We start from the raw sequence: 23,719 nt of genomic DNA, 5'->3' as shown, positions 1-23,719 counted from the left end.
CTCTCTGCAACAGCAATGGGCGTGGGAAAGTGAGAATTTGAATGGGAACTGCAAACAGCTGTCCTGCGGCAGATCTCTGCAAAAACAGTGAGCATAGAAAAGTGAGAATCTGAATGGGAACTCCAAGCAGCTGTCCTGCGGCAGCTCTCTGCAACAGCAATGAGCGCGTGGGAAAGTGAGAATCTAAATGGAAACTCCAAGCAGCTGTTCTGCGGCAGCTCTCTGCAAAGGGAAAAAGGGACATTCCTCAGAAAGCACTCTGACGTCACATGAAAATAAATACATGTTTTAATATTTTAGCTTTCAATATCATGCAGACTGCTTTATAGACAACATTCATTGTGGCAGGTTCATCTTAAGTACATGGAAGAGAATGGTCAATGTGGTCCACTGAGATCAGATTGCAAAAAAACAGGATGGCATGGTAAGAGGAGTTGGAGCAAAAGAAGACAACACTCTGCTGTGGGTGTCTACACGTTTACAACTTGCAGCACAGGGGGATACAGTGATTTACCCAAGATTCACATGATTTCCTGATGGAAGGATGAGAACCCAGGCCCCCAGTTCTGCAACCTTGCTGCTTGCCTACATTTAATATCACACCATAAAAATGAGTACAGTACATGCTTTTTGGCAGCGTGAGCTATTCGTGCTCTGAATTGTGTTGTTCGTAAACGACATGGCTTCCAGAGGCCAAGCCCCCTCGTAAAAAATCTGCCAATTTCTCTGTCAGCCTCTGGTCACCCCGTATCTTTTCGAAAAGAACTGTGGTTCCATAAGATCACTTTCTGCCTTTGTGGACACAGATGTCTCCAGTATTCCCATTTCAGGGATGAGTAGTTCACTCAGTCCTGGTTTCATCTTTGCATTCTGGGATGTGTGGTTCTGCATTTATCTTGAGGGGAAAAGCAAAGCTACAGGCACCACGATGAAGAGAAAAAAAACTCTAGCTAAGCTACAAAGTGGACAGGCCATGTCAAGTTTGTGCACCACATCATTCTTAACCGTTGTTTAGTCCTGCTGCTCTCATTTTTCTTCTAGTTTATGTTGACTTTTGTTGTTTATTGCTTTTGTTCTACAAAATCACTATTTCCTCATGCAAATACATTGTCCAAGTTATACTGGTGAACCCTAGCATCCTCACATGTCTCAGATGACCATCTGTGCCTTTATAAAGCAATGTAATATGTATGTGTGTCTGCCCCAACACACAAAGAACATATAAGCTCGATAGTCGAAAGTCTGCTGCTCTTTTGAAAACATACTCATGTCACAGACAATTGTTCAGGTGTCATGAGACGTGTTTTCATTTGAAGTACTTTTTTGACAAATTTCCTTGGCTTACCGTCAATCCTTCATTTCCTTCTGTTTTGCTCACCCCTCAGTCCTTGTTTGGGGCTGTGCCTGATTCATTAGTCTCCTTCTTTTGCACTTCCTCTTTTTTATGTTTTTTCTTGGGGCTTTTTTCATACTTTCCTCCGCCCCCTTTTTTCCTCTTAAATACCAAACGTCATCGATTTTGAATTGCTCAAGAGATACCCATTTCCACAATAACACTGTCTCCTGCCCTGTACGCAAAAATGTTTTGGGACAGGGTCAGTGATTCTCTTACCAGAAAGGGGGCGATATTGTGGCGACTGAAGAGTTTGAATTTGTTTCGTGTCTGCTTATCTGAACGTCGCGATGGAGCATCTATATCCTTCTCTGAATTTAAGCCACTTCAAGATATAAATAGACGTTTTGTCATTGGTGAGGGAAGGATAGCTCAGGGGCAATTTTTCCTTCTTGGGAGCAAGACAACAGAGTGCAACACAGGTTTGAATCCCGAACACGCACTTAGAAACCAATCTCTGGTATTAAGCATGTTATAAAAGAACAATTATAATTATAATTATGGGTGAAACACACCTAATCTACAGACACCCTAACCCCAGGGCGGATGCTGCCTCACACTTCCACTATGTTTACTCCGCCCATCTATTTCATCACTAAAACCTCTGTTGGGGAAGGTGTGGTTCCATAACCATTTAAATAGGATAAAGTTACCCAACAACTTCAGAAGGCTAATTCGGATCCTGCAAAACAGGACAACTATTGTCCAATGACTGGCATACCAGAGCTAAGCAAAGTATTCGAGAGGATTGCCACAAGACTGCTACAGTTCTTGACATGTACACTAGTCTGATAGCAGCCAGTCTGGTTCCTGCAGTGTTGGATGTTTGTGACACACTTGTAGGCAGTTGGTGAAGACCAACTGACTATGTCGACTTTGTTGACCTCTCTGCCACCTTTGACACAGTATATTACAGTCTTGATTGGTTGTCGAACATGACTGGAGATGAGAATACTTTGGGGTCATTTTCCTCCTTTTTATCAGGTCATACACAGACGGTAACACTGGCATCTTAGCTCCCTATCAGTACCCTTTGGCCGTTGTGTACTGCAGGGCCCTCCACTGTCCCGTCTCCATATTTGTTGAATGTCGACATGACACTTATTGGCAGTGAAGAGAAAACAATCCTTCCATTTCCAATAGTATGCAGCTGGTGCACAAATCTTTACTTGGCCACAGGAATTTCTGATCAATAGGACTGCTTGACAATGATTAGGAAATAATTCAATTGAATGGCCGACTAACTAAAGGGTGCCTTAATAGGACGTCATCCCAATTGGGACAACTTCCTGTCTGGAGACAGGCCCCTCATCTAAACTCATTCCCTAAAATCTTTAATCAGGGGGTTAAAACAAATCCCCATGTTCCTACGTAACCCTGCTTTTCTTATTGTTACTAACGGATACCAAATAGGAGAATAGCGTCTTGAGGTGGTCTATTTTACAGAGGGATATACAAGTGCGATTAATGAATCCATCTTAACCCAAGGCTAACGCTAAGCCTTCCATTCCCAGTCTGTTCCCTTCTCCTCTTAGCCCAACATACGCAACCCATGTTTTCCACTTTAACTTACCCTTTCTTTTCATCATCCTCGTCATTTGTCATCATGCTCATGCATCAAACTGGGTAGGTTCTTTAATTTATTGCATTGTAACTTTTAACCTTTTTTTGATAAATCTCCTCATAGGAACGGAAAATACCACACTCGCTATCACCGTCCTGTCTTATAAACCTCCGCTTGACTGAAGAGCAGGGGAAGCAAAGAATGAAAAAGTGGTATAGGGGATGATCAGTAGTGTATAAAGAGAAGCACACATTGTCTGAGGAAGAATTCATGGAGGGCGCCGGGAAGGGCGGAGATCCAGCAGACGTAAGAGATGGGGTATTGACAATGGTGGCGAGAGAGCACGATGGATAGGGAGGAGTGGGCAATGGACCATAGGGGGACAGCAAAAGAGCAGAAAGAAAATGTGGGCAAGGGAGACAGGAGGGAGTTAATATGACCAAGTAAATAAGACAGACACTGCAAGAGGGTAGGGAGAAGGACAGTGAGAGGGAAAGCAAGGGAGAAGACAGAAGAGTGGGAAAAGAAATAAAAAGATGAACGACGACGAAAGAATAATAAAGAAACAAACAATTATTCAATGCTGGAAAAGGGAAACTAGGTTAGAAAGAATGGTATCCTGATGAAAACAACTTGAAAAAAAGATAGAAGGAAGAGTAAATGGAGAGAAATATGATTTAAAAGAGATGCAGAGGTGTGCGTGCATTAGTGCGATTGTGTGTGCATGTGTATGTGCACGTGCGTCCTTCCTGCTTCCTCCTCTCGCCATCCATTTTCTGGGTTTTCTTGCTATATCAGAATGCTACTGCCTCTTACAGGTTGTGGATCACCTTTCATGTGCAATCACACCTTTGACCTTTCTGTAAAATAAATGCTTCCCTCTGCCCAGGGCCCAGAAGCCAATATAATAAGAGAAACAGACAGAAAGCCCCATGAACACTTCGCACACAAAGGAAGGTCTCTTTTGGACTAACACTAAGAATTCTGCTCATTCTGAAGAATACCACTTGACTACATTTCAAAGGGTAAAGTATGCGCCGCAACCTTTCAGCCTCAAGAAGCAGTTCCATAGCTGTTGTCCACAAGTGTGTGATTGGGGACCACGCACTTTTTACTCCTTCTCCGTGCACATTGTTTTCAGCCACTGAAGCTCCTTCCCCGTCTCACTGATTAATACAAAGTTGTTAATTGATCCAACTGGAGGATCCTCATGAAATTGGACCTCCAATCAGGAGAAAAGGTTCTGTTCAAGAAGAATGCCAGATGACAAAATGGCTGGCTACAAATGTCAAGCTAGAAGGCACCACGACATGTCCGCCTTACTTGCAAGTTGAAACACTTAGTAAAAAATCTGGGAACCAAAGCAAGTATCCATGGCAAGCACATAGAATCAAAGGCGACTCTTGGGTTTCATTGGTAACACGAGGCCCAACGACATGTCCTTCTGCTCCGCTTCATTCTCCACCAGACGATAGCCAAACATAGCCATCTCCTGCTTACAGACATCTTGAAGTCGCTGCACCTTCTTGAACTCTAGCCTGTCCCTCCAGTGCTGGGCAATCTTCAGAGAGTCACCTGTAAAAGGCATGAAGCCCTTGTCCTTGGGGCCTGAGCCATGTGTGATGTTGTAGATCCAGGACTGCAACTTGGAAGGCATGCTCAGTCCTATATACTTGTACCAAGTCCTCAGATGACCTAGCGGGTCCTTTACCAAGTCTTCATAGCGTACCATTATGTAACGGTCCTTAAGTAATGGTGGTGGATCCCTCAAGGCAGTCTGGTACATTCGCTGCTGGGCCCCACAGATCTCCTGCATGACCACGCTGATGTTTGGTGTGGCCTTTTGCGCATTGCTAATGATGGCATCATCCACCTCCAGCTCAAGGAAGCTCTCCCGAGAAGAGACAATGGCCCTGGGATCACGCACCAAGTGGATGATTTTCAGATTAAGGTGAGGGTCTCTCAGCAGCGGGTACAGTGCCTCCAGGTCCAGGAAGCGCACCTCCTTCACCACCACATGGCTATGGGCCTTGCAAGCCTCCTCCATCTTCTCAAAAGGAACTTGGCGGCAGGTGCGGTTGCACTCTGGTCGGTCGATGATATCAGAAGGCGGCATACTACTACAGGTTTTTGGGGAGCAGAGGGCTCGGCTCTCATGCCATCCAAATAACTCTGAGATGAACTTTCCCTTGGGCATGTAAGGCAGGAATGCTTGCATATCACACCGGAAGATGGATCGGACCAGCTCTCGGACAGGGGTGTGAAGAAAGTAGGGGCTCTTTTCAGCCATGCTGAACCACACTGCCCTGGTGGGCTCCAGCAAGTAAAACACATCAGGGCTGTGATTGAAGAGCTGCCCTAGAAAGGAGGAGCCTGAACGCCAGGTAGAGATGATGAGCAGGTGTGTCTTGGCTTTCGGGGTCAGTGGTTTGTTAAGGAAGGCTGGTGGAAGCTTCTGCAGCTGCCAGCTTGAGTATAAGCTTGAGAGGACGACGATCGCCAGCACCAGCAGATACAGCTTGCAAACGAAGCATCGCCCAACCATCTCTCCAAAATACCTGCAAGAAGAACAACACATTAACATTATTTGATCAGTCAGCACAGCTCTTAAATAGGTGTGCTTTTATCATATCATTTAATGTAAAAGTGCCCCATGTGTACTCTCTGCGCCTAGGACTACAGCTCCCCAAGTGATTTGTGACCGACTCTGCCCACCTTTCCTGCCGTCATGCGTATGTGAGGTGCTTATGGGTCACGATTCTTTAGAAGAGGCTGGTGTGGTGGACAGTCTGCATTGGGGAACAAGGAATAGGGCTCACCACTTTTGCCCTTTTCTAGCATGGCTCTGTGGCTGGTTCATGTGCCCTCAATCTAAATTTGAAGGTGGCCATGCCTTTTTTGTAGTGCATGTGGGCTAATTGTTTTAGCCACATACATAGAACTGAAAATGATATAGAGTCTCAGATAGATGGCGGCTATTGCGTCTAGGTACAAGAAAGCAAAGTCGTCCAGGTACAAGAAAGCAAAGTATTGAGAGGAACTAAACTGGAAACTGACGGGGAAAACACATGCTGCTAAAAGGCCCGAGGACCACCAGAGTACTTCTGAAATTAAACATGTAAAACAACAACTCAGTGGACTGGGAACTAAAAGAGGCCCTGGAAATAATTACTGGGGACCAAAAGAGGCAATGGAAATAAGGTTCAGAGTCCCCCCCCCCCTCCCATTTGACACATTTTCAGCAAGCCCAATGCTTTTCCTATGAGAACATTCGGAAATACCACACAAAAGAGGCCCAGGGTGCAGATGCCCACCGGGAAATCTACTGAGTTCCCTATAGGCCAGTACACCCCTGACTGAGGAGCAAAATAACATCCTAGTTGTCGGAAGCATTTGTTCAATAAAACCATGTCACCCATTCATGACAGGGACTGGGGCACTCCTATTAAACCACTGCATGGTGAGGCTGAATTCCAAACAGAACCCAGCAGGGAAGATTCATGAAGCATAAACTAGGCCTTCCTGGCAACAGATTTAACCATGACAGAATGCAAAGTCCATGAACTAATCAAACAACCAAAACTTCTGAAAGCTTTTGGTCAGAATTGGAGCTCAGAATTCATGTTGAAAAGTCAGGAAACTATACGGTTGGAGGTCATTGCAAGATTGGTTATATCAGCTGAGGCCCTGGCTGAAGATCATGGTGAGGTTGGTTAAGTAGGTTGTGGCCCTGGTTGAAAAAACAGTGAGGCTATTCAAATAAGCCGAGGCCCTCATGGCGGTCCTGGAGTTCTGGAAAGGATAAGAGGGGGAAAAGAAGTCGCCCTATCCGATACAGAGGCAAGCATGTTTGCGGGAGGCACATTACAGCAGACAGAAGTGGGGTAGGTGAACCCTTTTTTTTTTTGCACAGGTGCATTCTATCATAAATAAAATGGGTTTTTCCGCAATGGCACTTGCAGTCTGTGAAAAAGGGGCAAGCAAACTATGTAAGCCGGTGTGGTTCGGCTTGCATTTTCTGCAGCCAGTGGCGTGAAACTTGAGTCGAGCCAGCCACTGAGCCTGAGCTGGCGCCAACCCCCACCTTAAAGGACACACTCTAAATTCTATGACTTCTTTTTTTTTTTAAACTTTTATTTATTGGCACAAAGGTCAAGACAGGCACAGTTCAAAATACATAGCAATGGGCTGACAACACAGCCGAACATTCGGCACCACATCATGATCAGGTTATACATCACAAACTGATAGCAACTGATATCGCAGGGGAGGCTCTGAGAGTCCCAGAGGGGAAGCATAAAACCAGTAGGAGAAGCTAGATTGCCCGTAGCACGTCGGGCTGTCCTGGTGGGGGAGGTGAGGTCAGTTCCACCTCATCTCTACCATTTAAGTAGCTACAGAATTCCGACCAGACGTTTTTGGGTCGAGATGTCGGAGGTAGGGAACCAATGTATTCCTCTTCGCACATTTGTGTCCAGGTAAGGGCTTTCAGCCACATCGCAAAAGTGGGAGGATTGTGGCGCTTCCAACATTGCAAAATGCATCTTTTGGCCACCATAATACTTATATTTACAAATTTTGCCATTTTCCTTACATTCTCACCCTCCCATATACCAAATAGTATGGCGAGTGGCTCCATAGTTATCAGGGAACCAACTATTTCGGAGAGGGCCTCTGTCACGGCCGTCCAGAATGTGTTGAGGGCGGGGCAAGCCCAGAACATGTGTACATGGTCTGCCTCACAGGATTTGCATTTGGGGCACACAGGGGTCTGGGTGCCTGTGAATGACGCCACTCTATACGGTGTGTAATAGAGCCTATTAAGTAGCTTAAATTGTATGCAGCGGAATCTGGCGCTTAGGGAGACCTTTCGTGTGTGTGTACACATTATGCCCCAGAGCTCGTCTGTGATTTCAACTCCGAGTTCCCTAGCCCAGGCCTCGCGCGGTTTAAGGGAGTTGTCCGCAGTGTCATTCAGTTGCATCTTGTACAAATTAGAAATTATGCTCTTGGCACCTCCGGAGTTTACTATATAATGTATTTCAGGAGAGTCTGGGGGCTCAATAGGGAATGAGGGCCACATCGACCGCACTGCGGCTCTAATCCTATAATACTGCAGCATTTCGAGTGGAGAATTGGAGTGGTCAGGGCGCCATGTTTGGGGGGTGATAAAAACACCATCGGGGAAGAGGTCAGTAAGAGCACGGTATCCCAGGTTTTCCCAGCAGCGTATGAGATTTGGATCATGTGTGGGGGGGAGTCCGGGGAACTGCCACAGGGGAAGCCACTTGTAGTATGGGGACTGTTCCTGGTCAGAGCCGAGGATGCTCCTCCAGGCCCTAAGTGTAGCGGCCACCGGGTCCGCATGAGCATCTGTCTGGAATGCCCGGTTCAGTAGCAGGGACATAATATTAGTTCCACCTCCCGCTAGTTTCTCAAGTTTTACGTGTATGGGCGGGTTCTGGAGCGTGTACCAATGGGAGGCATGGTGGGCCTGTGCCGCATTCCAGTACAGGCGAAGGTCTGGGGCTGTGAAACCCCCTTTGTCGTAGGGCAGCGTCATGTGTTGCCACTTCTTGCGGACCGAGCCTGGGAACCAGAGAAATTGTGCGCACTCCGAGTGGAGTTTTTTGAAGTATTGGGTCCCAGGCCAGATCGGCACGTTAGCAAAGACATACAGGAGTTTGGGCACCACTACCATCTTTATCAGAGAGAGTCTGCCCGCTAGTGATAGAGGCAGGTTGCGCCATTTGGAGAACTTGGAGAAGACTAGGTGGGCCGCTGCCTCATAGTTATCTGTCAGTAGGGAGGCCTTGGTTAGTGACATTTGTACCCCGAGATACCTAACCCCACCCGGGGACCAGCGTAGAGGGTACTCACAAGACGGTCGTTGGGTTGCCACAGTAAGAGGGAACATTTCGGACTTAGAGTAGTTGATTGTGAAACCTGAGAACGTACCTATCTTAGTGATATCACGGATGATCGGGTCCAAATATGTGGACGGATTCCTGACATACAGGAGCACGTCGTCTGCATATAGAGAGATGATCTCTGGTGCCTCTTTTAGTCGTATGCCTTTCCCGCTGTGCCGGGCCCGTATATGATCAGCCATGGGTTCTATGGCGAACGCAAAAAGGAGGGGAGAGAATGGGCATCCCTGGCGAGTGCCTCTGTGTAGCGTAAAGGGAGAGGAGGGAACCGAGTTTACGAGAACTCTAGCTCGTGGGTCCGTGTATAGCAGTTTTATGTAAGAGGTCATTTTTGGACCCACGCCCATTTTCTCCAGCACTGCCCACAGATATTGCCAGGAGACCATATCAAAAGCCTTTTGGGCATCCAACGTTACCGCCACTGCGTCCGCGCCTGGGTCAATTCTGGACATCACGTTGAATAGGCGACGGATGTTCAGCGATGTGGATCTGCACGGGATGAAGCCGCACTGGTCTTCATGGATCATGTGGGACATGAAGGGGAGAAACCTGTTAGCTATTATTTTGGCAAAGATTTTCGTGTCGGTATCAATAAGGGATAGGGGTCTGTAAGACCCACATTCGTCTGGGGGTTTACCAGGTTTGGGGAGGACAGTTATTAGAGCTTCTCTAAGGGAGGGGGGGAGACAATTCTTACTAAGCGATTCGGCCCAGACCCCGTGTAGCACAGGCGCTAGTATCGCCACATGCTCCTGGTAGAACTCAGACGTGAGCCCGTCCGGGCCAGGTGCCTTGTTTTTGGGGAGGGCCGATATCACCTGAACTATCTCCTCCAGGGTGAATGGGGCGTCTAATATTTCTTGGGTGTCTTGGGAGATAAGAGTCATAGGGATGCTTTCAAGGAGGTCGTCTAGGTCTTGGGCACAGTGTTCTGGTTGGGGACCGTACAGATTGGCGTAGAAGCTAGTAAAAGTGTCTAGTATGGACTGATCTGACCAGTGCCTCACTCCACTGTCATCTATGATGCTGTCGATGCGGGTCCCACCAGTCTCAGCACGCACTAGCCTGGCCAGGGTTCTACCCGGTCTATCCCCCTCCCCATATTTACGGGCCGCGACAGGGCGTGTGTGGTATTGTACCTCCCTCATAGCGTGTGACTCAAACTTTTCCAACTCTGATCTGATTGCAGCTAGGGTCGTCGGGGACTGGGTGGTCAGGTAGTCCTGTTCAAGTGCTTTAAGTTTGGTTTCCGAGTTGGTTAAGGCCTGCCTTATGGCCTTCAGGACCCCAGCTTCTCTGGAGATGCACATCCCCCTGATATAAACCTTAAACGCCTCCCATCTAATACCTACGGGTGTGTCGGTTGTATTGTTGTTTTCAAAGAATGTAGTTATATCGGCTAGGATCTCAGCTTTAAAGACGATGTCTGATAGGGCGGTGGATTTGAAGCGCCAGTGGGGTCTTGGCGGCACTGCGTTACCGAGTTGAATCTGTAGGAGTACAGGGGAATGATCAGATAGCGTGCGTGCAAGTATCGTGGCATCTGCGACCTTCCCAACCAGCCTGCCAGAGAATAGAAACATGTCTATTCTCGAGGAGCTGTCATGCACAGTGGAATAGAAAGTATAGTCTCTGTCGTGGGGGTGAAGCGTCCTCCATACATCGTGTAAATTGAGAGAATCCATATGTAGGAGGAGACGTTTGGTCGCTCGTGGTGTGGGTCTGCGACTAGTCGTCGTCCTGTCTAGTAAACTGTCCAGTGTTAGGTTCATGTCTCCGCCCCATATTATGGGGACGTCTATGTATCTCATGAGTATGGCCGCCACTCCGTCAAAGAACTCAGGAGAGTCGATGTTGGGCGCATATATGTTGACCAGTAAGCATTCCTCGTGGGCCAGGGTGCAATGCAGGATTACATATCTGCCTTCTGCGTCAATATGCGATGAGTGGAGAGTAAAGTGGATAGACTTGTGAATGAGAGTCAGGACCCCTCTAGCTTGGGTGGAGTATTGGGTGAAATATCTGTTGGGACCCCAGGTTTGTGCAATGTTCGATGATAGGTGTTTAAGGGCATGTGTTTCTTGTAGTAGGAGGACCTTGACCCCGTGTCGTTGTGCGTAGGCTGCGATCCTACGTGCTTTCGTGAAATTTGTCAGACCACGTATATTCCATGTCATCATTTTAATCGTCATGTAGGCAGCCTACGGGTCATCCCATGGAAAGGCCTTGCCCTTAATATATGCCATGAGTGCTGCCATGCTGGCCCGCCGCCATCGTGTGTAGCCCGCCCCGACCCCCGTGCCATTTTGAGTGAAGCCTACCCCAACTTTCCAACCCCCCACCCCCACCGCCCTGTTCCAACTAGCAGTGTGTGAGTACCCACCCCAAAAGTGAACTATTGAATGCCATCCCCAACTTGGCAGTGCATGAGAAACAGCCCAACCGGGGCGAAGACACAAACATTTAAATTCTACAGGAATTGCAGCTGCAGTGGGGGCCACCGCTGCCGTTCTGCCCACCAGTATTGATACGAATCTTGAATAAACAACATAATCGAAAATACGGCTCACATAAATGAGGTTACAGGACAAGGATGCATGTGTTAGCAGATATCAAGACTAACTTATAAGGAGAGGACAGCGACCAGATCTAGTCGTCGTCCATCGGGCCCTCAGGTGGCTCTGCCAATGGAATCTGTGCCTCGATGAACTTTACAGCCTCGTCCGGGACCGTGAAGAAGTAGAGCTTGTTACGATGGGTGAATTTTAGGCGTGCGGGGAAGAGCATAGCATATTCAATCTTTCTATCGCGCAGCATTTTCTTCACCCCAGTGAATCTGCGTCTCTCCATTTGCACACCCACTGAAAAGTCGGGGAAGATCCTGATTACTTGTGCATCCATCCTTAATTCCCCCTTCTCCCTGGCCAGGCGGAGTATATGATCCCTGTCCTTGTAGCTGAGCAGTTTTGCTATGATAGGTCTGGGGAAGTCCCCTGGCCGCGGTCGAGGCGCCAGGGAGCGGTGAGCTCTTTCGACCGTGAAGAATGGCGAGAGCTCGGGGTCATCCAGGAGATCTCTGATGAGTTTTTCCACCGCTGTTTCCATTCGCCCTTTGAGTGCAGTTTCGGGGACCCCAATTATGCGAATGTTATTTCTCCGCGACCTCGATTCAAGGTCATCGCATTTTGATTTGACCTGTTTCATGTCTCGGACGAGCTCTGACACTGTGTTTTGCAGAACATGCACGTTATCTTCAGTGGAGCTAGTCCTCTGCTCTACTTCCGTAATCCTAGTCCCGTGCTGGTCAAGCTTAGCCCTTAATGATGCCACATTTGCGTTAATATCGTCTAGTTTTTCATGAAATGCTGCAAAGTTTTTAGCCATGGATTCCATCATAGTGGCCAAGTCTGGCTGCGGGGGGTCCGGCAGAAGGTCGCCCTCCTCCTGGGTTGTAGAAGCTGATGCCTGGTCACCCCTGGGTGTCGCTCTAGCGAACTTGTCCATAGCCCCGGCTTTGCTGGTGGCCCGTGATCTGTTAGACATTCTCCTGGGGAAGAGTCAGGACCAGCACGACAATATAGATGGTGGAGGGGGCTTGGGTCGCCCCGCACTGTGCTGGACCACGCCGAGGCCCCGTCACGGCCACAAACGCCGCAGGTGGAGAGAGCCAGGGGAGGGCGGGCGAGCCTTGTGCAGCTTGTGTCGCTAGGAGTGTGCCCGGGCCCACAGGCAGGGTGTCCCCACAGGGCTGAACGGGTGAAACTGTTCTCAGCTACGTGCGTTTAAATATTGGGATGCCTTCCCCAATCCGCAGCCCCCCGTAACCAGCACTTGAGTATGTGGAGTCAATTCAGACACGGCGCCTCCAGGTGGCCATGGAAGTGATAGGACAATAAGGCAGAGCGGGTGTATCGCGGGGGGCCACAAGCACCGTGGGCGCAGCTAGTAGCGGGGTAGATGGAGAATCCCCAGCAGGGCGTAGAGCGGTCGCCAGCACCCACCTTATAGCCTTTAGGGTGGCTAGACCCGTATGTTCCTCGACGCAGGGCTGGGGCCAGCGAGGCAGTGGCGCCGCGGTCGGCCAGGGGTTAATGTTGCAGTCCACACCGCCGAGGGATGTGCAGGAGTCCGGCACAGGTGCGTCCCGGGGGGGGGCAGCGTAGCTCGCTCCTCGGTGGGGTAAGGGGGGCCAGTCACGTTCACCGCCGCGGCCGCCACAGGCCAGATATGTCGCTGTGTGGACGGCGGGTTCTCAGGCTCACAAACGAATATTCCGCCGCCTCTCAGTTCAGCTCAGGCAGCCCTCGATCTCTCAGCCCGGGGGGGCCGCGACTGCACGCGACCGCACGCGAGCGGGCGCCGGGGCCCCAGCCCAGTCCACGGCCGCCAAATCGGGCCGGCACTCCACCAGGCCGGCAGCCGTCAGGGCAGCCGCGCCGAGCAGGCCAGCCACACGCACACGGCCGGGGCCGGCGGGTTTCACGGATGAGAGGGTTCAACCGGAGCCAGGGGGCCGCAGGCAGTCAGCCGATGACGATGCCCCGGGCGTGGCAGCGGCCCGGCGGTCGAGGCTGGAGCGGGCGGGAACGGTCCCGCAGGGAGGCCGGATGCCGCCGCCGGCCCAAGTGCTCGGAACTCCGGATTCCGACTCCGATTTCACCCCAGATTTCAGGCACCAGGAGCAGGAAGCGCCCGCAGCAGAATCGTGGCAGTAGTGATAGGGGAAGATGAGGATTAGCGCCGATATCAAGCTGGTTCTGATGGGCAAGAACGGAGCTCGCTAGCTAGGCAGCCATATTGCTTGGCTGCTCAACAGCGCCCCCCCCAAATTCTATGACTTCTGATTGCACGTTATGCATTATACGATTAATTCAGCTCCAAGTACCTTTTGCTTTGTAATTAAGTGATGTGGGCAGAAAACAAAGAATTGCTGGTGTAATGTTTCTATCCTCAAAATATATCGGTGTCGTTTGATGAAATCCTCAAAAAATGTTGTGCTTGAAGTTTTTGGGATGTGAAGCACAGAATAGATCCCTAGATTTCTGCAAACTGTTTCTACACATATGGAGAAGGATCCGGCGGAACACATCAGCCTCACCCGACATTGTCGGTATGCGCGTCGAGAGGTTTGCCAGAAGCTTCTTCATGCCAATGGATGTACCAAGGTTGAGGTCTTTTTCAATTTCAGGTAGAAAACAGATCATTAGGCACCATTTAAGGCTTGGTGCTCGATGACCGCCATGACGGTGATGGAGCACCGAGCCAGCCGATTCTGAGATCCAGCACATTAAGAGCCTAGTGGGAGTGCCTATCAGCACGAAACACATGGACTCAGAAATCTCCAGCGCTTAAGAATATCTGCAATTCTTCTATTTTTAAAGAGTCGATGCTTATAATGCACCTTGATTACACTCTATATGGCGTATTCTGATATTTCTACCTGGCGACTTACCCCATGGGAGAGGGTTTTTTCTGCTCACCAACTATGTGGCACGTCTGGGTACCTGTGTGAGCACATCGCATTATGCAATAATGGTGTCCCATTGAGGAACCCGAGATATTTGAAAGATGGGGGTCACCCAAAAATGTATTCTAATGTATTTTATACTTGGGAGCACCTCTGTGGGTATATCCCCCTATATCGGTATGTCTGGGATTGACACTTCGACACGCCTCAACAGGAGGCCTTGCATCATTGCCTCTGAATGCTCTCTCACATCTGGGTAGAATGCCCAGGACCCATCTACTGTCTCTGATTACACGATTGTGCTTGCATGAAGATACTGCAACGAAGGAAGATTGCATTGCTTGAACTGTACCATGTAATTTCTCACAATCAGATATTCCAACAAAACCACTAACAAACTCTTACTCAACCACCCTCATTCACCACATGCAGACCAACCACGTCAACGTAAATGGATAGACTAAAACATTCTCACCCAAACCCATACTTCTCTCTAATCACTGTGCAAACCTCATCAACTAACTCAAACGCAATGACAAACCGAATGCCAGAGGTATCCTTCCTGGAAACAATACTCCACTGGTACACACATCAAAACCCACTCTGAAAACACACCGGCGCAGACACCAGTCACTCCTGGTTCGACAGACACCAACATCTAAGCACAACACCTTTTATTGTTTCCCTCTTCTTCCCCTAACCAACCTACTCCCACTTTCCCCTTTTGATCCAAGAGAGTGCCTGGAGGCCATGCAAATAACAGCAGTGCATGATATAAATCAAAATAACATTTTCAACCAAAACAATACACGGTTTACAAGTGCAGAGGCCTTTGTTTTTCTCCAGGCATGCCATGGTTTCTTTCAGCATCAGGCCCTGCTGTGCCCTAGAGGTAGATGTCATCAACTTCAAACGTTGCGAGTGTGAGAAACCAAAGGGTGTCTCACCCACTAGTCCCTGGTGACCTCTCTCTCAATTGGTCAGAGATCGTCCGTTGCTTTTGGATCCATAACCTGGGGGTGGGCCAGTGCAGGAGGATCACCTGGATGAGGGGTCTTCGGTGAGTGGGGTTGAGGCAGCCAATAGCGAGACGCAGTATTCCTCCCTTTCCTGTAATCATGATGCCTCCTATTTCATAGGATTCTCTGATGTCCCAATTCCCCCTTTCTACACAAACACTGGGCCAAGGAAGAGGGCGACAGAGTAACAATACTAACTCTTACACATCGCATTGAACATGTCCCGCTAATTGGGTCAGGCAAGGTCAGGCACTTGACTAATCGCATACACCTGATGCCAATTAGTTCTCCTCACAGAAATAAAGGCGGAACACACTCTGAGCAAGGTAGTACATGAGTAAGAGCAAAGGACCAAGGGACGAGAGCCATGGGTGGAGAAACCCAGGAGTTCCCTGCACAAGGTCATTGCCTCCAAAAGGACGCAAAAGAAATTAGGGGAAGGCTGAATACCAAATGAGAAGGCTGCATTGTGTTTCAAGGACGCCAGCAACCCTCCTGGGTGAACGGCAGAGTTGGGGAGGTGAGGCCAAGCCTGTGGTACTAACCTTGAATTGTAAACTGGAAGACAATAATAACAAGAAAGCAGCGCACACAGCCGTTGAGTTGGCAAGAGACCCGAGAGACCTGTGTGTGCTAAAGAAAGATTGAAGCAGCAAAATTATATTGCCCAAGTGAAGGCTGCACGTGTATGGATGAGACGTGAAGAAAGGCAGGCCTACAAATTAACCTTGAAGTGACAATAGCTGTAAAGCTAGCGATGCAGAGTAATAGAGTGGTCCGGCGAAAGGAAGTAACCCACTTAAAAGTCTCTGTGAATGGTGAAAGGTCTGTAGCGATAAAGTGAATGAACTGTGAGACCCAGAGAAAAGGGGAGAGTAAACAGGGGAACATTGAATTTTGGTGCATAATATAGTAAACTACCCAGACCAGGAAGCAATGGGTCAAATAACATAGGATTGTGAGTTAAAAGCTGAAAAGTCAAAGTGGTCCAGCAGAGGTCTGTAGAAAAGAGCCACGAACATTTGAAAGTCTTCAACATCAGGAAATGTTCCGAGCTGGATTGAGGGAAACCGAAGGTGTAATAAATTAGGGGAAGGGAACCCCTAAAGTAGGTGAATCTGAAGCTTGTTGTCTGTTTTGCTGTGAACCGTCCCAGCCCAACAGAGAGGGACCAACGTGAACTTTTGCTTTAAAAGGTTTGAGTTCGACAGAGTGGGACAGGTGTGAACTTTTTTTTCGAACTTGGTTTTAGACCCAGGATAGAGAGATTTTAATTTGGAAGGCCAGGCAGGCCTCGATCCACGTTTTGAACTGCCTATTGTGTTAAGAGCCTGAGCCAGAGTGTGTCATCTTGCCTACAGGGATCGCCTTACCCCGTGCTATCCAACGTAGGGAGGAGAGCTGACTCAGCCATATTTATTCTTTATATTTGAACACGGACTTTCCTTTGCATACATATTCTCCTTTTCACATTTTGGTACATGTATAGGGCAGGCATTAGGTTTTTGTTAGTATAGGCCATTTTGATTTGACAGTCGCAGCTAGGACTTTTATTTATTATTTGATGACCGAGACTACTCCCACCCTAGCTCTAGGGCAAAGTAGGAGTTTCTCCAACCCCATTGATAGTTTAATGAAGGTTTTACAAATTGTACCTTTTGTGTCAGTGTATACTTGCGATACCATGCCTCCCTTACACAAGTCCCTCAATGTCAATCTTCAGAAAATCCAAACCCTTGCTGAAGAAACATCCATACAAGTCAGCAGAGTCCATCTCAAGATATCTTATGCCAGCTACAGTGGAAGATATGGGCCTCGAAGTCCAAGAAGCCTCATTTACAGGGTTCCAAAACTAGGCCTAGTCCACCCAGAGATCCTTCACCACCAAGGGACGTGTCTCCACCACTTACTAGTTCATCTTCAGATTGGTCAGATTGCTCTGCCCCATCACTTCATCCTACTCCGCCAGAGTGTCTGCAGCCAATACATTGTTACTTTCACAGAGGTGCATAAAGGGGCTGCGTTGAAATGGAACATCCCCACACCCTCCTCGTATACAGAGGAAGGCTCCACTCAATCTGAGTCTCTGCAATCAGGAAAAACCAGAGGACCTCGATTACTCTTGTTGCAGGCCTTTTTCAAGCGTGTGACATTGCCTCCTAGTCTAACTTCATACACAAACAAAAGTGTGACAAGAGATACAGTTATGGAGAGACTGATTCCCTATTCCTAAGATGCAGTACGAAAGCGGGTTCCTTCGGCCTTTTCATCATCACCTGCGCCCCTTGATAAGGAGAGTCAAAAGATGGGTTTGGTGGCAAAGGAAGTCTTCTCTACCTCAACAATTATGATCAGAGGTGCCTGTGCACTTCTCTTACTTAGCAGGTGCGACCGTCTGCTCTGGGATTCAGAAGAGAGGATGATAGAGTTTCTCTGAGGCAATGAAAAGGATAGTGAATGAAGGGTATCTAGTAGTCCTTAGCACCTCCAAAGGCATAACTGACATCGCTATGGAAAATCCTCCTTGGGCAGGGTTACAGGTTGAGTAACTTGCAGCAAACACTCATCAGCTTGCCATTCTTGTGCACTCTGAGACCCACAGGCATGTGGCGCTTTATAAAAATTGAAATAAATAAACAATAAACAAATTCACTGGGAGTCAATCTTCAGATGTCATGCAGATGGTGAGGTTATATTATATGACAGTAAGTATAAGCATGTGAATCTAAACATATTCACAAACCTCAGAAGGCAAATGTTACTTACCCAGTACCAGTCTTTGTGTGGCTTGCATCGGTTTAGAGACACACGTGACCAACATTCCTCTACATAAGGAAGCTGAAGTATTCACACTGCCTTGATACATTTTCTCAAGCGGCTCATGTCATGTCAGAAAAAGAAACAATCTGAGGCATTGATGCATGAATCATCAGGGCTAAACATAGTATAGGGGCAGTGTGACAGGAACGCTCCGATGTATGCGCTTTTTACTTTGTAAGTAAAACAACTGTAAAACACTAGCCTACAGAAGGACTATTACTAGGTACATCATTTCTACATTATAAAATCCATCATTGTTACAGATCTCATCCCTACAGGCCCATTAGGCCTTCTTCCAACCCCCTGCTGTGTGCAAATGAAAGGATTGTAACCTTTTATTTGGTGTTAGTGTGGGTCCACTGGGCCTGTGACAGTTCTCACCTTCCTTCTCCTGGCGTTTTAGGTGTTTTAACTGTTTCCCCCTCCTTCTTCGGGGCCTCCCGCTATGCTGTTATTAAACACATCAGTAAATGCTAACTGCCCCATGGGCACAAGGCACACAATAAATTAGGAATCATGTATATACAGTAGGGCTCCTCGCACAATGGCACCACATTGTGTCCCACGCATGTTTTAGACCTGTACACTGGTCCTGTGGAACAGTGCACATAATAATGTTGCAAGTTACCAGCCAGGCAGAATAGTCACTCCCTCAGATAAAAAAAAAACAGTTCCCCAATTGCACACAGCAAACCATTGTGTGCTTGCCAATGGCAAGCAGCAAGTGCATATGTTATAGCCTGATGTATACTAAACATTCAGTAATAACCTCAGCCATTTATTCACTTGTTTGTACAGACCCAATATCAGTGAAGGAACAAAAGAGGAACTTTGCCCATTTCACAGATCCCATAGGTGAATTGCTGTTTTACCTCGTACAGCTCAACTTTGAGCAAATATCCATTATTTAAGAACAAATAAAAGATAACTGTTCCTAACTTCCCTTTATGCAGGTGTTTAAAAATAAACAGGTTGATTTGGCTAGTAAATACAGTAGGATATTGACCCCAAACAATGCCTTTAGTGCCAATACCATGTTGGCCATCAACGTAGAGCTGGTCAGTACCATCTTAATCCAAGTAATTTTTTTAAATAATATTTGATTTTATAAATCAGAGTACTGCTTTCAATTGTGTAGATATCCTTTACCATGGAAAACCAATTGGATAAAACCTACTCATATAGTCATCGGTGAGTGCTATTGAAACTACATCACTTCTCATAATCTGTTCCCCTGCGTAGGCCTTCATGTTAAACAGTACCCCGGACTACTTCATTTCCTTCCTTATACACTATATAAAGATGATGTACCTTGGATTTGATCATTTGCTACTTGTAACTGAATCAGGTTGAACTAATTATCAAGTAAACGTTTGAATTACAAACAATCTTTAAAAAAGTAAACATTTTGTAATTGGCAATTATTACATTATTGGTCCTGATGGCGGCATGGCATAGTGAAATCTGTATGTAAACCATTGTATGCTACAGAACACATGACGGTTCTATGTCATTTCATCAACAGCTATTTTTTCGAAAAAAACATTGGGGGTTCCCCCCCAAAACCTCCCTGCTCTATCTTGTTTGTTCTATTCCCAACCCCACCCCCACCCAACCCTTTATAAGCCCTTTCCCACACACCCTATATTTTGTGATGGTTTTTTTTGGTGAAAAAGTTTAATTAAAAAACCTGTTGAAAAAATAGTTGTCGATGAAAGGACGTTGTACCCATATGACTTACTGACATAGTATGCAGGGTACGCTTGATCCAGCTTTGCTGCCAGACTGCATAATTTAGTGACATGACATAATTTTCTAAATTGTTTTGCCTTGACTAACTTTTCATTGTTTTTCATTTGCTTTGTATGTAGTCAGCGGCCAATGGAGTTGATAGTCTGTTTATGGATTATACATTCAACACTAGTTCTTGCCTCCCTGCGAAACACAATAATCTACAGAAATTTCCAAAGCATATGGCCAAATGAAAGTTCTTAATCTTAAAAAGTTATTTAGCCTCCTAACTACCCTAATCTATCAATCTATCAATATAAATGCCTCACTGATTGGCAAAATAACAGTTCAAAATCTATTGTAAGGCAACACACAGAAATACAGGGATGCTTCATGTAGCGATTGCTCAGTCTGGTTGAGGACGCGCTGCTTTCACATGCTTCTTCAAGGATTCCCCCCAGCCAGGGTTTCAGGTTTCTCAACTCTTTGCCTTGCCAGGCCCATGCCAGCCTTACCAACTGTGGCGTAGACATGGTAGGGTCTGAGCGGGCAAGGCCAACCAAAATCTGTAAATGCCCACTGAGCAGCACCCACGCTTTTACAGATGTTAAAGTCCCTCTGGTGGGCCCAGCTACATTAGCTGTAGGCCCCACTTGCTAGACAATCCTGGCTATGCCTCTGCTTACCTCAAGGTCCTTGTATTCTCAACAACTCTTAATAGGTCTCTTCTTGACATTTATCAACTGGACCAGGACTATCCCATGATTCCCAATTGGTCCCTCCAGGCGCCTCCTGGACCTTAACTTTCTCTCTGGATTCCAACAAATATTGGGCCTTAACTTTTTTTAGGATTCAAACTAGGTCCCGATTAGAACCTGGCCTTCTTCTCTGCAGGCTTCACAACAGAAATGGGCATTCTCTCCAGGCAGCTGTCAGTGTTTCACTATGCTGCCACAGGTTCAGGTTCTCCCTTTTTTTAACCTTAAGGTCACCAGTCAATGGCCTCTGGATTTGACATTCCAATTCCCTTCAGGTTATGGAACAGCTCAGAACATACGTTACTGATGCTCTCTTTCCAGGGGCTCCAAGCATGGACTGTCCTCAGCCGCTTACTTTCATTCTGTCCAAGAGTACCCTTACTCTTATCAAGTAAGAATGTTTAGGCAGGTCCGTCTCCTCCGGGAGTCAGTCTCCTTCTGAGTTTCCCTAGTCTCCATTGTATTGCCTTTATATTGCTTGGTCTGTGGCTTGGCTTCCAATCTCCTGATTGGTTATTTCTCATTGTCAATTGAATTTTTACTGACGATTAGTTATTCTTGGGATTGGTTTTAATATCTCACCTTAAACATTTATTAATAGTGGTTTCATATTGGCTAATTGTTTTGTGAGCTTTCAGGCCATTGGCGTGCAGTGCCATCTTGGAATCCTTAGTGACACAATGAACGGTTCACATTGCGCTGTACAGTTCCACCTTGCACCACAGCTGCTCCGACATGGTAAGTGTTGGGTCCATCTATGCTCTGGGTTTGGAAACTGGTGCTATTACTATTATTAGGGTGTTTATTGAGCTTGGACCTAGTTCGGGAAGCAAGACAAAACGCTTTACAATCATAGGGGGAAGAATACAGTGAGGGCAGCAGAGAAAAATGGAGCCGGAGCTAAAAACAGGGGAGTGTGGGCAATTGACAGAAAGTGATCTACAAACAACCAGTGGAGAAAACAGTGGGAAGCAGATCACTGACTCAGGTTGGGTGGGGAGTGGTGGGTATGTGGACCTAGGTGTTAGGGAGCAGCCATTCCTTGGGGAGGAAGGTCTTGAGCTCTTTCCTGAACTGTGGATGCGATGGAGAGTCTGATGTTGACTGGGAATAGGTTCTAGTCTAGAATCTTGGGATGTAGACAGCAAAGGCCGGTCTTCTGTTCTTTCCTTTATGCACTGGCGGAGGTCAAGTCTGCACATATCCTTACTTCTGATGGATCACAGGCCTTTAGAGATGCAGAGTTCCTCAGTGAGATAGGTTGGGAGCTTCAGGGTGACACCCTTAGAGATGATGCAACAGGATTTGAAGAGGATACTGGTTTGTAGTGGGAGCCATTGCAATTCACTGAGGGTCAGGTGATGTGGTTGAATGCAGGACACATCTCAGGGATGTGGGGGAGAGTAGCAAGGCTTGGACAGGTGATCTGAAGTTGTTTTATGGGATGAAGGGCTTGATTTTCCGCAGGAGAGAAAGTTAGTACCAAGCTGTCTTCCTTGCTATGTGCTGCTTGAAGTTGAGGTGGCTGTCCACGTGGAACCCATGGGACTTGGTGCAGGTGGCTAGCTGGGGTGTGAAGCCCTAGAGGTTCACAACAGTGAGCCAGGTCTGGATGTCGGGGTGTTCGTGTGGATGATCAGCAGTAGGAATTCAGTCTTGGAGGGGTTGAGCTTCAGGTAAGCATTGGACATCCAACACAGTAAAGGGTGGCCTGGGAGACCGAGAGGGGGCACAGGGCGGCTTACCAGGAGGACGCATGCAGTTGTCCCTAGACCCCTTTGCAACTACAGCGCGTTAGGTGGCACGGCAGGAGCAAGAAGCCTGCAAGCCATCTCCTCCTCATTGCAGTGGTCGAACGAAGCCCGGTGACCACCAGGGAAGGGTCGAAGATCCCAAGTACCATTAAGAGAACTTGAGAGGGAGAGTCCCTCACGACAGTGGCAGGGATAAATCCACTGACAGCCAAAGGAGGATCAGTGACCCTCAACGAGATACAAGCCATCTTCCTCGTGGTAGTACTTTGCAGGAAAGTGAACCAAGTGGGCCAGTTCAAAGAAGAAGAGAAACCCTGGATTGGGACCCAAAGCAAGAAATCGATACGAGCCATCTTCTTCATGGCAGTACTTCACAGGGAAGTGAACCAAATAGGCAAGTTCAAAGAAGAAGAGAAGCCAGGGTTGCGGAATCTCCTAACACTCAGAGTTGGAAGTCACAGGTGTGAAGCCTAATAATAACAAGATACCAGGAGAAGGGAGTCATTCCCCCTGGTTGTAAGGAACTGATAAAAAGATACCAGGAGTAGGGAGTCATTCTCCTGCTAACCTAGCCCTGTAATAAGGTCCAAAAGGCCTTGGAAAGGGAGTCATTCTCCCAGACTATCAGAGACTGGATACCAGGAGAAGGGAGTCATTCCCCTTGGTTGTAAGGAACTGATAAAAAAAGATACCAGGAGTAGGGAGTCATTCTCCTGGTAACCTAGCCCTGTAATAAGGTCCAAAAGGCCTTGGAAAGGGAGTCATTCTCTCAGACTATCAGAGACTGGATGCCAGAAGAAGGGAGACATTCTCCTGGCCCACCAAGAAAGTATTGTGTGGAACTTTACTAACAGAGGAAGGGGGCCTTTCTCCCTGACAACATGTGAGACACAAGACTATTCTAAGGTTTGGGAAATGTTTCAACAAGCCTGGAACCGTAACCCAGGAGAAGGGAGTAATTATCCTGGGGCCAGAACAGTTCTGCTTTATTCTTTAATTTCTAGTGCAAGGGACAGAAGTATGTGTTTCTTGACACAGGAAGGTGGAAACCTTTTGCGTTGACAAGACATCCTGACAGACACCCTACCTTTAGTGGATGCAGGGAAACCCCTCACATGAATAGTTTCTCTTGCTTTCCGGTTTAAATAAAGGTATTTAGCCCCAAACATACCACCTTTGTGTCAGCATCCTTCCTCTACACCCTTACAAAGGCCAAAGCTATACAGGGGATGCCAGGTCATGAAATAAAGCATCTCTGGTGGATAGAGAGTTGGCTGGATCCC

The 23,719-nt window shown here is 47.5% G+C and overlaps 1 protein-coding gene across 1 annotated transcript in view; it reads right to left on the bottom strand.

Annotated features, from left to right (window-relative positions):
- Positions 1 to 3,021: 3,021 nt before the first annotated feature.
- The window catches only part of LOC138521759 (carbohydrate sulfotransferase 5-like), a 223,719-nt gene continuing 203,021 nt past the window's right edge, over positions 3,022 to 23,719 (bottom strand). Inside the window, exon 2 of the mRNA XM_069634824.1 lies at positions 3,022 to 5,515. Coding sequence (XP_069490925.1) covers positions 4,348 to 5,502 — 1,155 coding nt within the window. The 5' untranslated portion in view covers positions 5,503 to 5,515 and the 3' untranslated portion in view covers positions 3,022 to 4,347. The remainder of the gene's footprint in view (positions 5,516 to 23,719) is intronic.

This window comes from Ambystoma mexicanum, chromosome 13, assembly GCF_040938575.1.
Source record: "Ambystoma mexicanum isolate Mex_15411 chromosome 13, UKY_AmexF1_1, whole genome shotgun sequence".
Lineage (NCBI taxonomy): Eukaryota > Metazoa > Chordata > Amphibia > Caudata > Ambystomatidae > Ambystoma > Ambystoma mexicanum.
The sequence above is the reverse complement of the archived record's forward strand: the minus strand, read 5'-3'. Positions and strand labels throughout refer to the sequence as shown.